The 16,527-nt window shown below is 37.5% G+C and overlaps 1 protein-coding gene across 6 annotated transcripts in view; it reads right to left on the reverse strand.

The window, feature by feature from the left end:
- thsd7ba (thrombospondin, type I, domain containing 7Ba) overlaps positions 1-16,527 on the reverse strand; it is a 308,878-nt gene that overhangs the window by 121,981 nt on the left and 170,370 nt on the right. For all 6 annotated transcript variants that reach the window (XM_079882075.1, XM_079882079.1, XM_079882074.1 and 3 more), the window contains 5 exons: positions 14,683-15,526; positions 10,929-11,177; positions 10,314-10,483; positions 7,619-7,774; positions 3,519-3,716 (listed from right to left, as the gene is read on the reverse strand). In XM_079882075.1, coding sequence (XP_079738201.1) covers positions 3,519-3,716; positions 7,619-7,774; positions 10,314-10,483; positions 10,929-11,177; positions 14,683-15,526 — 1,617 coding nt within the window. The remainder of the gene's footprint in view (positions 1-3,518; positions 3,717-7,618; positions 7,775-10,313; positions 10,484-10,928; positions 11,178-14,682; positions 15,527-16,527) is intronic.

Genomic DNA, 16,527 nt, shown 5'->3' on the forward strand with positions numbered 1-16,527 from the left:
TTCTTTGCATGAAAACACTTGAATTAGCCTAATTGAACACTGTCTGGTGTATTAAAACTTCAGAATTATATTCGTATAGACCTGTAACAGTGATAAGGTAAAGCTAGTGGTCCAGACCAACCTTCCGAACATATGACTTACAGAAGGTATTCTTAACTAAGAACGTTTCAGGGAACACGTATTAACGATAAGGTACAGCTTAAGGTGTAACATAAGAATGGCGTAGCGTTAAGAAGGTTTCGGGAAACCCAGCCATGAACGATACCTCAAGTCATGGTGCTTGTTTATAAGAGGTGTGCCATTCTTTTTCTAAGCAATCAGACTTTGCCTGGTGGGTGATAAAAAGGCCATGAAAATCACAAAAGATATACATCAAAAAATGAACTTCACACATATCTAGAGACTAATTTATCACAGAAAATTGGGGTGGGCTCTATCCACCTTATTTGCAACACAGAATTAAGCTATTTTCCGTGAATGTGCGAGACTTCTGATTAATTAGCTGCTGTAGGGAGATAACTAGAAGAATAACAATGTGCAGTAAATGGTAAAACTATTTGCGCTACAAACCAGTGTGTTTATATTTACGACAATACCTTAAAACAATATGGTAAGAAATACCTGTTTACAATATTAAGCAGCATAATAAGCTGTTTTGTACAGCTAAAAATAACTGGAAGCGAACGGCACCAGAAGCCAGACAAATATTTACAAATGCCCACACCTGCTCTTACATTACAAATACATTTGTAATACTTTTATTCAGCTGGAATGCATTCAATTTATATTAAATTGATCTTGTCAGGGTTAAGTTTAAAGGTGCGTTCATGGCATGTCGTAATTACTGCAATTACGTGATTTCAACTTGTAAAAAGCGCTCACGTCCTCGTAGAGCTCATAATTACAGTTTGTAAGATGGGAATTGTCTGAGAGCTCCTAATTGTACCACGTGACTGATGTGCCACCTGACCACTGCAGTTAGATTTAGCAAAGATGAGCACCTTCTGTGCATGCATCACTCAAAAAACAATATTTTTTTTGCCTCTTGTTCAGTTTAATAAAAATGAGCTATAGTAACAAGATTTTTTTTAACATTTTGTCATAAATTAAAGGTGCCCTAGAATGTGAAATTGAATTTATCTCGGCATAGTTAAATAACAAGAGTTCAGTACATGGACATGACATACAGTGAGTCTCAAACACCATAGTTTTCTCCTTCTTATTTAAATCTCGTTTTTGAAAAACACCCCTGAAAAACAGGCGAATCTCCACATAACACCGACTGTGACGCAACAGTCGGGATCATTAATATGTACGCCTCCAAAAATGTGCATATGCCAGCCCATGTTCAATGCCAGGCAGAACTGCGCAGCCGAATCATCGGAAGTTCTGCAGGTGAAGAAACAAGCGAGGATCATAGGGAAAATCGCAGATCTATCTATAATCTATCTATCTATCTATCTATAGATACCGCTACAGTTTAATTTGAAGTTGTTAGTTTGCTCTGCACCACGGACTGTTTTTCTAACCTGGGACAATATCAAGCAGCCAGGCTTCTCTGAGCGTCTCATACTGACGAAGGGGGCAATTTCAACTAACGTTATATTCCCGCAAGCGGTAAGTAGTGATTTTATTAACGATAATTTACACTGTGTTATCTAGATCCAGCGCGATATTGTTTTTTCCTCGAGAGACATCATGGCTTGCAAACGAGCGAGCGAAGCATGGCAGTTGCTCAGTGTTTGGATGTACAAATGAACACAAAAGTATTTTTTTAGTTCCTTCATCCGAGCCTCTGGAGAACCAGTGGGTTATGTGAATTTCTGATGCGTAATTGTTCAAGTTCAGACAGATAATCTTTCTCTCAAAGTCGTTCAATACTGTTTATGCATCAGTTTATGCATCAGCCAGTGACTAAACACTCAACTTCACGTCGTTTCACTCGCAGAAACTGCGTTGCAGTGATAAGATCTTCATTCACGCGATCAACAGGCTGTCATCTGCTCAACATCTGCTCAGTGCTCATCACTGCAACCTTTTATGTGATGAGAATAGATCTAAATACTTAAAAAAAACTTCTCACGATTCGTTAATCTCGATATAGCTGTAATAGTAAAAACGTATAAAAGCTGAAATAGTAAAAGTTTTCCAGATAGTTCTACTGTACAAGATATTTCATATGCAAGCATGTCAGCCAATCACAGCAGAGGGTGTTCACACTGAAGTCTCTCAGCAGACACGCCCCTTCAAACAGAGTGTTCAAATCAGAGGATGAAATCAGGCTAGGAAATATGCCTTTTATTTCTAAATTATATCAACTTTAGATCTAAAAAACATAATAACATTATAAGGGCACCCCAGGAAACATTCTAAAATAATAAAACAATCCATAGGGCACCTTTAATGAAACTGTGTTAAATCAACCTAATATATTTAAAACTGAAGTTTACTTAATACATTTGTGTTAAAACTACATTAATCATTTTTGTTGACATAACTAACTGGGCAGTGTATCTGTAAGTCCCAGCATGCTTTGCAAGAGACTGCATTAGGAGAGTAAATTTATGGATTAAAGTGTTATTTCAGTTTTTCAGTAAAGGGAAAAATGTTGTTAATTTTAGTGTTTAATTTTCAGTTATGTTGGACATTTAGAGGAATTTCTGTAATGTTTTAGAATTTTGTGGTTACCATTATGCAGAAGAGTGGTGCCTGTGTATAGTCTCTGGGCACTCAGTGATATATGCTAATGTCTGAAGTGACACCAGCCTTTTCTTATTTGTTCATTATATACTGTACATTGTGTATAATGATGAATGAATGTTTTGGATGATTTAAGTTTAACAAGCATAAAAAGTAATTTTATAAATGTATCAATTTAATTTAAACTGTATTTGATCAAACGGAGTTGGACCATTTCATTGCATGAATTTGTCTTTTATGAGTTGGGGCTACACAAATTTATTGGATGGAAATCCTGTCCTCAATTAAATTGAGTTTGTCCAATGAGTTTATTTTTTTTTTTTTTTTTTTTGAGTGTATTAGACTGATTTCTGTTCACTAGTTTGTTTCCTTAGTTACATATTACGTTCACCGATTGTTCATTATTTCCCTCATTATCTCTGTATATTTAAGCCCTTGGTTTCCTCTGTTCTCCTTGGATTTCTTAATAAATACTGTTTGCTTCTCTGAATCTCCAGTGTTGTGCGTATCACTACAGCTAAATGTTACAGGTCTAGTGACAGACATATATGATATCACAAAAGAAAATTCAGTTCTATAACAGATAGACATATTAAGCAGCACAACTGTAATATAATAATAATAACAATATCATTGCCATCACTGGAATAAACTTTAATATATAAACATTTCTTAAAATAAAAGAGTTATTTTAAATTGTAGTAATATTTCACAAATATTTACTGTTTTTACTATATTTTTTTCTTGTTGAGCATAAGAGACTTTATTCAAAAACTTGAAATAATATGATACAATTCAAACAAATTTTGACTGTATACCTTGTGAGTTGACGCAAGCCACAGTTTGTGTCCTGGTTCCATTTCCACAATTCCCTTTGCTGGGCACACAAGCGCTCTCAAACAGCACCTGCCACAAAAAGCACACCGGATCCTCACAGGGCATTGACTCCAGGAGATGGGCACAGTTTTCTGTTCCAGATCCTTCCTCCAGCACTTCTCTCCTCCTCTGCTTGTAGCCTGTGAACAGAGCGAGAGACAGGTGGATTAGGGGTATTCTGAAGGAAAACGAGTTTCTGGCCAGTGAGTTCTGAACTGAAATTCTAGCGGTGGCTAAATATGCCTTTAATAGAAACTCATTTCAAAAAGCTTTCTGTCACAGCTTTTGTTAGTAGAATAAATTCCTCTTCCTGCTCTGTAATTTGCCTGAATACACAATTTTCATTCACTCATTTTTAAAGCTATGAGCGATGGCTGCAAACTGAGACGCCAGTCATGACTGCAATAACGCTGGAATATGAAGATTTAACACCTAAAAGTACTGGTTAAACATGAAAGCAAAACACTGTTCTCAAAAAAGGTCTGCTAGAAAGATCATCGTCGTCGTCTTTTCATTTAAGCCTTTCCGGGAAAAAAAAACACTAGGCTAGTTTTAATTAATATTTCATAAATTGGCATACGTTCTCAAAGCCAGCTCTGGACGACATCAAAATACATTACAGTACAGTGCTTAAGCAAGAAAAAAGATGAATCAGGCATTACTCCAAGCATAATTTATCAAACAAGATGATCTGATGGCTAACACGAGGGTGGAATGCTAGCTGTCTGGATACCATCTGATCCTGTTTACGGTCTGTGATGAGTAGATACTAACTCCTCATATCTTTGCTCCTTGACTATGTGCATGCCAGTAGTGAGATTTGGTTCATCTCACACCCCTGCAGGGAGGCTTGACTCTGCAGTCCAGGGAGAATCATAGTGCCAAGCCAAGCCTTTGAAATAATCAAAACACCCTACAGCTCTCAACATTGCTTTAACACAAAATCGACTGTATAAGACATGAGTGCATTGTGTGATGAGAGCTCTGTAAATATCACATATATAATTTAGACCTTGAGGAAAACCAGTTTGCTTCACTTAACACAAAATAATTAAGCAGACATCAATAATACTCTGTCTCTAAGAACAGATGTATACCATATCATTCAGTATGCTGAAAACTAGTCTATACTGTATATGTATTCAAAACAAGGATATTTTGTGTAAGAAAACCAAACAACATGCCCTTTCTCTCTGTAGACAGTCTGTTTTATAGCTTTTTCTAAACCACTTCCATTTGTTTCCACAGATAATAGGCCAATAGAAAACAGTCCTACAGAGGAATATTTTGGTTCCAACTGTTGCTGTATTCCAATCTGTAGCACAGTTATTTTATTTTTTTTATTTTTTTTGAGATATGGATTTCAAACATTGGTATAATATTCCCATATGTGTCTGCTACAAAATAACGTTTAAATTGTCACACTTTAGTTTAGGGTCCAGTTCTCACCATAAACTAATTATTAACTACAACTTTTGCTTCAATAAACTCCCAATTACTGCTTGTTATAAATAAGTTTATATTATGTTATGTCATTACATGGCTTGGTTGAATTCTAATGTAGAATGCGGTCTGTTATTTCCTGATAACAGAGCGCTGCTAAGTATAACACACCGTTGCCATGAAAAACAGAGCGTTGCTATGGACGCAGGATTCTAACCGTAGAGACGGAACGGACTATTTTCTTTAGCGGAAGCAATGCAATCATTTGTAAATCAATAAACTCCTTTTTAAATGAATATTTTGTGTCAAATTATTGATTTATTTGGTAGGTAGCCATGTAATAAGCGGGATAATGTAGAGCGAGGCGGTTGTTATAGCAAATACAACCCCGACAGGCTGATCAGGACCCCGACGCGAAGCGGAGCGGAGTCTTGAATTAGCCTGAAGGGGTTGTATTCGCTGTAACAACCGCCTCGCTCTACATTATCCCTCACTTAGGTAGTTGTTAAGTTTGGGTATTGGGTAGGATTAAGGGATGTAGAATATGGTCATGCAGAATAAAACATTAATTTGTGCTTTATGAGTGTTAACAAACAGCCAATTTCCTTGTAATATGCATGCCAATAAGCAACTAGTTAACAGTGAGAATTGGACCCCAAACTAAAGTGTTACCATTTAAATGTATCCCTAAATGTATAAATAAATGTAAAATTAAAAGGAGTTCTATTGTTACAATCTTCCCCACTACAGGCGAACTGGTTATATTTTGTACAGGAAAGTATTGCGGTAATGAAATAAACTTGTTTAAAATATATGACGTTCTTATTATAATGTGTGTAATAATGTTTTAGAGTACACTTCATTTTGAGGTGCCATAGTTACATTGTAGTACTGCGTAATATTAATTAACTACATTACTTAATATGGAGTTACGCCTAAGGTTTGGTTTAGGGTTAGTTACTTGTAATTATGCATAATTTACTGTTATTACTATAGTAAGTACAAAGTTATGCGTAACTGTCACCTTAAAATGAAGTGTTTTCCATGTTTCCATGTAAGTTTTGTTCATTGAAGACAAAACATGACAGGCTGAGGGTGCAACAAAGAACTTCCTGCACCTCTGAACCCCAAAAGCAGCATTCTTCTTCAGCAGATGACAACAGCTCAGTCCCAGGACACCCAAAGAACAAATTACAACTACACATTATTCCGAAACTACACCTGAGCACTGAGCAGAGTGGAGGACATACTCCTTTGGAGAACATGCATGCAGACACGTACAGTATCACACACAAACAGCCCCGTTTCTGGACCAAAAGGAATGCCTGAACGGCCGATGGTCTCCTCTAAACTGTGAAAAACAATTTGGTGGAGACACATCCCTGCGATTATTAATAATTGAGAGGTTCACAGCAGCTATCGGCCTTATTCATAGGAAAGACTGGAGGGCTGCAGTCTGCAGGCAGCGTTTCACTTCCAATACTTCAGAACCTTATCGGTCCCACTAGCTCCCTACTCACATTAATGCTGGATAGAATTTGCTACTTACAATCATTACCAAGCCTGTGTTCAATTCATTCCTCCATACCACAAGATCACACAAAGAGGATAAAAATATGACTGTGGGCAATTGCAGATTTGTAATGCACTAGAAACATTAATAAAACAAAACAAAATAAAAAAATCCACAAGGCTCCTCTGATGAAATCCATATTTGTATATGTAGGGCAGAAGTTCATTTTTTCTATTTCTGAAAGCTCTAGGCTCTGAATTTCTGCATTGTTCATCCAATATCAAAGATCAAACGTCACTCTCTGAAACAGCAGTAAGGTGTTGAAGTGCTTGAGAGCAGTAAATAGACTCCTGTCTAACAAGGTCTAGTCTAAACAATGTATAAAGAGACACCCTATCACACAATCCCATTGGGAAGACATCACAACATCTCCTAGACAGCAATCCGTTTAAATGGAAAGCAAATCTTTCTCAGATGGGTCTCTTGAGAAAAAAATAATTGTGACCTCAAATATGTCTCCTCAAAAAGTTCTCTTGATAACACTTTAAAATAAGGTTTCATTTGTTAACATCATTTAACTACATTAATTAACATTAACTATATGCTATTTTCGAACCTATGTTTAATGAAACATAATGTTTCATTAAAATCTCAACATTCTTTTTCTTTACAATTTCTTAAATTAGAAAATCTTTCAATATACATGCATATGATGGATTGATTTTTAACCTTCAAAAGCAGGTGAATGATAAGAGTGCAGTGTGCACTGTGTCAACGTTGGGATAATACTTATGATTGCCCAGAATGAGTCATTTCTGCTTTAAAGCCTGACATATGTGACTGCTTCATGTGACATCAGTCTGCCCTTTGCTAAATTCTCTCATTATAGGGCAGTACTCTGCCAGCTCGCTTCAGTGACAGATGTTCTCACTTCTCACCAGAAGTGGTGTCAGTTTTAGATACTGTTACCTCTGGGTTTAGCTCAGTGGAGAGGTGGTACAATCATCAATTTTATTCAATATTTATTAATAAGAGGGCAGGGTTTTATTTAATTATTGATGACATTTCACTCCCATGTTGTCCTACCTTTTCGTCCATGTGTCTCCATGCAGTTGTCGTGGAGACAGGCCCCCCAGGAGGACCATGATGAGAGCAGGCACAGCTGTGGGCACAGTATGGAGCAGGGCTGCACCGCAGACGGCAAATCTCCGGCACACAGAAGCCCACTTACAGGCCTAGACACTACAAAATGACAAAGACAAAGACGTACAGTATCATGAGAAATAATCCATATGTCAGGCAAGATTTTTTTCTTGACAAAATATAATTCATCTTAAGTATAATTTCTGATCTCTCATGCTGAGCAACAATTCCCAACCCGAAACAAAGAATAAAATCCATTTCAAAGCCTTCGTAAACCAATGTTAGTATTTAGTTTAGAGTCAAAATGTCAGAGTGAAACGGATTATGGAAAAAGAACAGAATGTACTTGGTTTTGTCCATCAGTTGTTGATTGAATGAAGGCAGATCTGAATCCAAGCTTGTAAGAAAGGAGCGAGACTTAAAGGGACAGTTCACCCAAAAATGAAAATTCTGTCATCATTTACTCACCCTCATGTTGTTCCAAACCTGTATGAGGTTCTTTCATCTGTTGAACACAAAATAAGATACTTTAAAGAATATGGGTAACCAAACAGTTGATGGTCCCCATAGACTTCCATAGTATTTTTCCCCATACTATAGAAGTCAGTGGGGCCCAGAAACTGTTTGGTTACCCATATTCTTCATTTTTGGGTGAACTATCCCTTTAAGCATGGATCCGGCATTCCTCACCAGAGAGAGGTCTGTCGTTTCCCCGAAAGAACATTGATATTTTGATAAAACATTACAAGGTCAAAAAAATAAACGTAAAAATTAAACACATGCATGGTTCATTTGTTATAAAATCATTAATATGCAATTTAGCAAATACAATTTCCATTTCATGCTGAAAAATTTGCAACACATTTAAATTTTGACATTTCATGTATTTTCAAGTGAAAACATATTCAAGGTGAAAACTTTTATGGTGGGACATGATTGCATCCATCAATAATTGATTAGAATCGTGAAATGAGTGTGTTACGTACTAGAATGGAGCCAGACTGAATGTGAATTTGTTGAAACAATGCTTAAAACATCAGCAGAAAAGGAAAGCTGTTTCAGAGGACGAGCAAATTAATACAATTAGTTTTTGTTCTAGAATAACGTGCACTGAACAAATTGTTCCAATAAGACCAGGACATAGAGTAAGAAAGTAAAAAGATGTTGCATTGACTTTGTATTGCATTGATTCTCAATGTGACTTTTGTCAAACAAGTGTTCAAAAGTTTGGGCAAACCTCTTGAAAGTCTCACACTTTGACTGTGTTCTGTTAACATTAGTGTGAGTTTTCTGGGTCAGGTGGAAAGCAAACATCACTGTTGATTTTCATTGATCTATATCCCCAAACAACATTGATTGAAAGGAGTCATCTTCATCTGTATGCCTTTCTCAGCTCAGCATGTCTTAAATCCATCCAAACACTGCTTTCACCTGGCTAGTGCAGCTCCTCAAAATTAATTTCAGAACAAGGTGACTCCCTTTAACTACCGCTAATCTTAGAAACAGGTTTTTATTTTATTTAAAAGGCATGGTTACTCACGGCTAATGAAAAATGGCTAACCAAAAGACCTTCCCATCTGGATTTCACTCAATGAATGAGGCTTTGCAATGTGAAGCACTGACCAATAATTATTTATGTTCACCTACGCTTATACTCCAAGTTATGGGCTGCGTCCGCAATCGCATACTCTCTTGAGTGGGTACTTATTTTGAATAAGTAATTACTTCACGGCCGCTAAAACAGTATTCTATATAGTATGATTGTGTGTAGTATGAAAGTAATCCGGACATACTAAGTTTGTTAATGTTGTCATTATGACGTCCAGTTATGACGCTTCACTGCCATTCATAAATCCTCTCCCGTGGCTTTTTGGGATAGTAAAGTGTCCATCATATTCACACTTCAGAATCTCGCCGGAAGAAGTAGGTCATCCAGGTACATCTTGCCTATTCTTTTATGAGTACTGTGAATTAGGACACACTTCTTTTGTCCCATACTGTTTCTCACCTACTATATAGTAGGGAAGTATGCGATTTCAAATGCAGCCATAGACTCATTTTGGATATTGATGATTAGTACTTAAGGTGACTTGGTTTTTAATGTTTGTGAAAGAAGTATCTCAAGCTCATCAAAGCTGCATTTATTTGATCAAAAATACATGAAATAATATTACAGTTTAAAATAACTGTTTATTGTTTTAATATTTTTAATCTGAAATGTATTCATGTGATTGCAAACTGAATTTCCAACATCATTACTCCAGACTTCAGTGTCACATGATCCTTCAGAAATCACTATAATATGCTGATTTGATACTCAAGAAATATTATTTCATTATTATTATTATTATTATAAAGTTGTGCTGATGCCGTGCTGCTTAATATTTTTTTGTGGAAAAAGTGATATTTATTGTAGATTTAATTTCAGGATTTTTTTGATAAATAGAAAGATTTATGCTGTACAATTATACTGTATGCATCCATGCTGTATAAAAGTGTTAATTTCTGACCCCACACTTTTGAACAGTAGTGTATATAACCTATGATAAAATCAACACGTGCAGCTGAAAAGATGCACATATATATTTTTGTATAGCCATACCGCTGAACTCACTGTCAGATAGACACTGAACCTTACCCTCTTTTCTGTGATGAGGGGTGGAGTTGTCTGGGACCTGGACGCAGTACAGCTGCCTGGTCTGAATCCCTCCACCACAGAGAACGCTAACATTGTTAAGCCTTCTGTCCTGCTGGCTGAGGAGAGGGGCCACTTGACAGTCCCCCCAATCTGTGCTCTTCCACACATACCTGGAGAACAAAAGCACGCACCCGCTGTGGTGAAACACACTTCTTTTGTTTTGGACCTATAGTCTCATTATATTCTGCTGGGCTCCTCTCAAAAGTTGCATTGGATAAATGAACACAGAGAGCTGCCTGCTGCCGAAAGATACTAATAGGCGTAGCGTCCTGTTTTCCGGTAGGAAACCATCTACTAATGAAAATGCATTGACTAAGCAAAGTGTTATGATGCATAAAGCAGCAGTTTTTAATGAAATAACAGTCTGCTGCTATTGATCAAAAACCTAATCTCATTAATTAGCTTCTTCTAATCTTTTCAATGCTCGGATGCAACAGGGGTTCAGTAAATAAATACTTGAACACAACACTTGAAAAATAATTTAGTACAATTTTTTTTTTTTACACTTTCACATACAGTAGAAATGAATTATTATTGGGAGGCTAACATACAAACCTAGGGCAGTTTGGAAGTAAATCTCCAATGATGTTGCAGGCTTCCTTTTCTTCAAGGGCAGAGCATTCTTTGCCTAGTCCAATAGGAGTTTGCGTTATGCTTCGAGTCCTGACCCGAAAACCAGGCGACATGTCTGATGCCCTGCATGTCTTTGAACATGGGCTCCAAACGGACCAATCAGAGGTCTCGCAGTCTCTGGGCATAATGCACGACTGGAATGTCCCAGGCCCGTTGTCAAGGGTACAAAGACTATGAGCAAGAAAACAAATACATTAAGAATGAGAAGCACAGGGAAAATATATTCAAACATTTCAATGCTGCCAAAAAGAACAGAAGATAGTCTCTGTCATTTAGAGTTACAAAGAACATAGTGAGAATATGGTTTATAAAATGAGATAACAGCCATCAATTGTTCCTCTATTCTTGCTAATTGATAGGGCATAATGAAAAACCTTTATGCATTTTGTAGTTATGAATTTGTGATTCAGTTTAAACAAACTCACAAAACAACAGATTATAACCCTATAGCAACAATTTCAGCCAACTATACAGTGCATAATTAATAATACAATATATGTGGCAAGTGAAGACTAAATAAATTATTGCTCAGAAATGTTTCATTTTTCATTATTCTTAGTATACTTGAGTGACTGTAAAGCAAACGAGTGCATTTCATTTATTTTTTGCATAGAAAGACACCAGTGTAATGAATGTAAAGTGAAGGATATTTAAATGAGTTATTCACCTTTGTGTCCTACAAAGCAACATCTGCAATATGAAATATGAATAAATTCACAACAAACTGGATATCTAATTAGCGTATAAGTCACCCGATTCAATTACTTGTGTATATCATAATCCATTTGTGTAGCATTTATTTTCACTTCATTTTAAATGATAATTGGACTATAATTGGAAAAACTGCAGAAATTGAACTCAGGTGGGAAATATTCAAATCACTACATTTCATTAAGCATGCACGTAGGATTTACAAATGAATATGTTAATTGGAGTGAATGCTCTGTCTCACTGTAAAATAACACCGCGGCCTCTCTCTTGTTATTCTACACCTGTAGTAAACCTGTCAGACCCCATTCTGCTCTACAAACCCCCACACACTCTCTCCACTTTGAACTGAATGAAATCTATGTTAAGCAAATGTGGAAAACTCAGAAAGAACGGATGAAGAATGCAGCAAGAACACCTACCTTTCCATAGACAAAAGACATTTCAATCGCTGAACCAGCTATTCACATATTAAAAAATGCATATACTGACAGAATATAGTCAGGTCTTGGTGTCAGATGCAGATTTGATCTCAGTGGAAATAACCACAGATGACACACGCAACACCCACGAAATGCAAAGTTTCACTGGCAGGTTACAATGCCAAAAGCGTGACGAATGAAGATATTTGTGTGTCAAAGTGTCGCAGCCTCTATTCACCTGACATGAGGATTAACAAGGGATGATCCCCATTTTACAGCCTGTTTAAAAAAGTCACATCAAGAAGTGTTGCTTTGTGCTCTTACAGTTATACAGCTGTTTCCACTTCACATAAGGCAAGAAATCACCCATATTATAGATATAAAACACACACAAAATATAATCCTTAAAGGGGTCATGAATTGAGAAATCAAATTCTCCTTGAACGTTTGGCATAAGAGTAAAAATAAAACATAAAATAAAAATATCCTGAAAGTTTCCGAACCTAAACTTCCTCGTTAGTATAAAAATAGCTTTTATTGAAACCAAGCTCAGAAAACGACTCATTTCAGATTTTGTCACATTTGTATGTAATAGTGCGACAAAAGACTACTTCTACACCATTGCCTCTTTAGCCCCTCACACAAATTTGCACGTTATGTAGTGGTAAATACAAGAGAGATGCAAACACAGGATTACTCAAGTAACAAAACGATAGAGATGCCTCTTAGGGTTACAAGATGTTTTGAAGTGCCAAGTTGTGGAAAAACACATTCTTTGCACTGCCTTCCTTGTGATCCTAACATTAAGAAAGTGTGGATGAACTTTATTTTTAACAAAGTTCCAATTAGAACGCTTCAGTAAGACACTGTTCATTTGTTCCCTTCATTTAACTGTGGATTCGTTTTTTAAACAAGAAACAGTTCAACGCAGGCTTTTCAGATAGACTGAAAATAAAAGATGATGCAGTGAACTACATTGGATCCAACAGTAATGTCGCAAAACACAATTATGACTAACAGTGTTTTTTCATGTGTCACTAATTGCTTTGTGTCTTACAGATCGAAGAAGCTACAGTGAGCGACATCCTCTGTTTTGTCATCAGTAAGACATTACGACACATTTCATTACATTTAAAACACAACTTTATCGAAAGGGATGAACTATGAATAGCCTAACCTATGAGAACAACAGTGTAACAAACAATGGTATAATTATTCATAATTCAGTTTAGTCAAAACCCAGTAAGTCAGCCTTTGTCAATTATAACTGTGGTAACTCCAAGTACTTATTTTAATATGCAAAACTATTACCCAGTCATAGCAGTGGGCATTTAATTCCAAGTCTTGAATGTGTCAAAACGTAAATTAAGATAAATAAAGTTTGGTACTACACAGAAACCATCACTGAGTGTGAGTAATAACTTCCGACTGTGATCAAAAGTGGATTTTGATCAAATAATGGGCAGATGTGCATTATTTGTAGTGTGTATGTGTTAGAAATAAGATTAAACTAAATAAATCATATAATTAAAATAAACATATATGATACAAATGTAAATGTATTAAATAATAAATCTAACTGTACATGAACAAATGTATTAATGTAATGAAATAGCAACTAAATATGTTTCTAATTATGTTTTACATATGTTTATAACATTCATTTTTCACAGTATACATTTGGTCTTAATCCATGAATACATACAGATGCCTTTTTAAATTTTAGGATGGGGGTCCCTCTCACAAGGATGATTATATCTGGGCTCTATGGTGTCTAAAATATTCAAACCCCTGAATTATTAGACATAAACTACCTCAGAAAGCATGCTGCAGCAGACAGCACCATAACACAGGTAAAATAGAGCAAAGACATGAAAGTCTACATTTGAGACTTAAAACCTTTATCATGAGTGCCTGCCTGTGAATCAATATTTTGCAAAGGAGGCATCTTTAAAGTCATGTTCAAAGCCTGCCTTAGTTCCAGCATTCATTATCCTCAGTTTGCAGGAAATCCATACTCTTTGTGAGAGAAGGATGAGCTACATCTCAACGACTTCTTATTCTACAGAGAGCGAGACCGAAACGAGAATAAAGCACAAACTACAGCGTAACAGTGATTGACCGTCATTCCAAACTCATACTATGGATGCAGAGATTGCAGCAAGAGAGTAAATTCAATCCTTTCCATCACGCCAGAGTCGGTTCTGCTCAGAGATCCAGCTCTCCCATGCTGCCGTCGTTGCTGCCAGAGGCATGTCTCTCTGCTCACCTTGTATAGTACGGCAGCGGGAGGGAGATTAATGGAGGACTAACCGATTTAGCTAGGCCCACTTCACAGAGCCGCTTCAAAAATCCAGCTGCACAGCAATTCCTTTCACACAAGCAGCAGCAGTACCTTGCTTTCAAGAGCATAATCTGGGATTTAGACCTTAAAAGGGTTTATGTTCTCAGAGGGTTTGTCTTTCAGGCATGCATTGCTTGTACACAGATTATTGTAAATTGAATAGACACGCCTGATGTGTCTGCGTACGTTCAGGGCTTCTTACCTCAGCATGGCGTTCTTGCCGTCGCTGCGCACGCAACGAACTTGGCGCGTCTGGTAGCCGATTTCCACGTCCAAGCCCTTGAGGCTGTGGTGGTGGTGGTGGAGGTGGTGGTGGTGCAGCTGGGAGCTCTGGATATGCCGTTTCACGGTGTTCCTCTCGGTATCTCCCGTGCTGAAGTCCAGCATGGTCCTTCCGCTCATCCAAAGCCCCTTGTGTTGCGGCTGCCTGCACTCGCTCCAGGGGCCGACTTTAAGGCTGTAGTGATGCTCGCTTTCCCCAACCGGACAGGGCAAAAGGTTCGCGCAATTCCTCGTCTGGGTGAGGTTAGGACAGTTAGCACCTCCGTACATCGGCGCAGCGAGCACATGCCGGGTCCGATGCTGGAGACCCCTGCCGCAAGTTCGACTGCAGCCGGACCAGGAGGAGAAATCGGACACAACGCAGTCGTGAGGGCAGGGGATCAAGCAGGCCTGTTCGAGCGCCGGTCGCGGGGAGAAGAACTCGCATATCCTCTCCGTAACAGCCGTGCGGTTCGAGGTGCGCACGCAATGGACTTTCCGTCTCTGGATGCCGTGCTGGGCCGTGACGCACTCCGCAGTCCGAGGTTTGAGCTCGTTGGACTGGAAGGGGGCTAGAACGCACGGCCCCCATTCTGTCACCTCCCATTCGAAGAGATCCTGGTGCCACTCACACACTTTAAAACATGACCTCTGGCTCTCGGGTTTGTCTGCGTGCCGGCAGTTTGAGTGGTGCGTGGTCCAGCCTTCTGTGTGGATGCACCACACCGTTCTGGACTGGACCCCCCCAGTTCCACATTCTTCCCCCATACACCTGCCCCAATGACCTGGAAAGGTGGAGAGGAAAGAATAAACAATAGCTCTCGAACTTAACTCTTTCACATAAATACCTCAGCACTCATAACTATGAGCTCAACCCAGTACATAAATCATCAGGATATCTGTGATAGATCGCATCACCTGGACTGCATTATGCTCTACTTTAAAGGATTAGTTCACCCAAAAATAGAATTCTGTCATCATGTACTCACCTTCATGTCTTTCCAAACTCATCTGAATTTCTTTAAAGCAACAGGAAGGATATTCAGACAATAAAACTTGGGTTTATTTATGACAAAGCTATCATATTGCTTCAGACTTTTTTTTGTGTGTGTGTGTGTGTGTGTTATTTTTGAAGCCTGGCAGACCCAGATGAACTTTCACAATGCAAGGAAAAACTACATTATACAATTTAAGAAATTTGGAAGACTTGGGAAATATGGGAAATTTTGGTTTATTCATCACATAAAGCTATCTTATGGCTTCAGACTTCAAACTCCACTGTGTGTCATTTTTGAAGCCTGACAGACCCTTATCAATATTAACTCGCACACTACATTTCAAAAGTTTGTGGTCAGTCAGATTTTATTTTTAAATGTTTTAGTCTCTTATGCTCACAAAGGCTGCATTTATATGATCGAAAATGCAGTAAAACATGAATATTGTAAAATTGAAATAATACAATTTAATAAAATAACTGTTTTCTGTTGAAATATATTTTAAAATGTAACTTATTTCTGTGACGGCAAAGCTGAATTTTCAGCATCATTACTCTTCAGAGTCACACGATCCTTCAAAAATCATTCTGTTGATATGTTGATTTGGTGCTCAAGAAACATTTCTGATTATTATCACAGTTTAAAATGGTGTGATGCTTCATATTTTTGTGGAAACCTTTTTTATTTATTTATATGATATAGATTTTTAGTAAAATGCTAGTTTTGCAATGTAAAAGAACTTACACTCACTTGTACTGAGAATCATTCATCTATTTAAAAAATATATTACT

The sequence above is a fragment of the Squalius cephalus genome (genome assembly GCF_949319135.1).
Source record: "Squalius cephalus genome assembly, chromosome: 9".
Taxonomy (NCBI): domain Eukaryota; kingdom Metazoa; phylum Chordata; class Actinopteri; order Cypriniformes; family Leuciscidae; genus Squalius; species Squalius cephalus.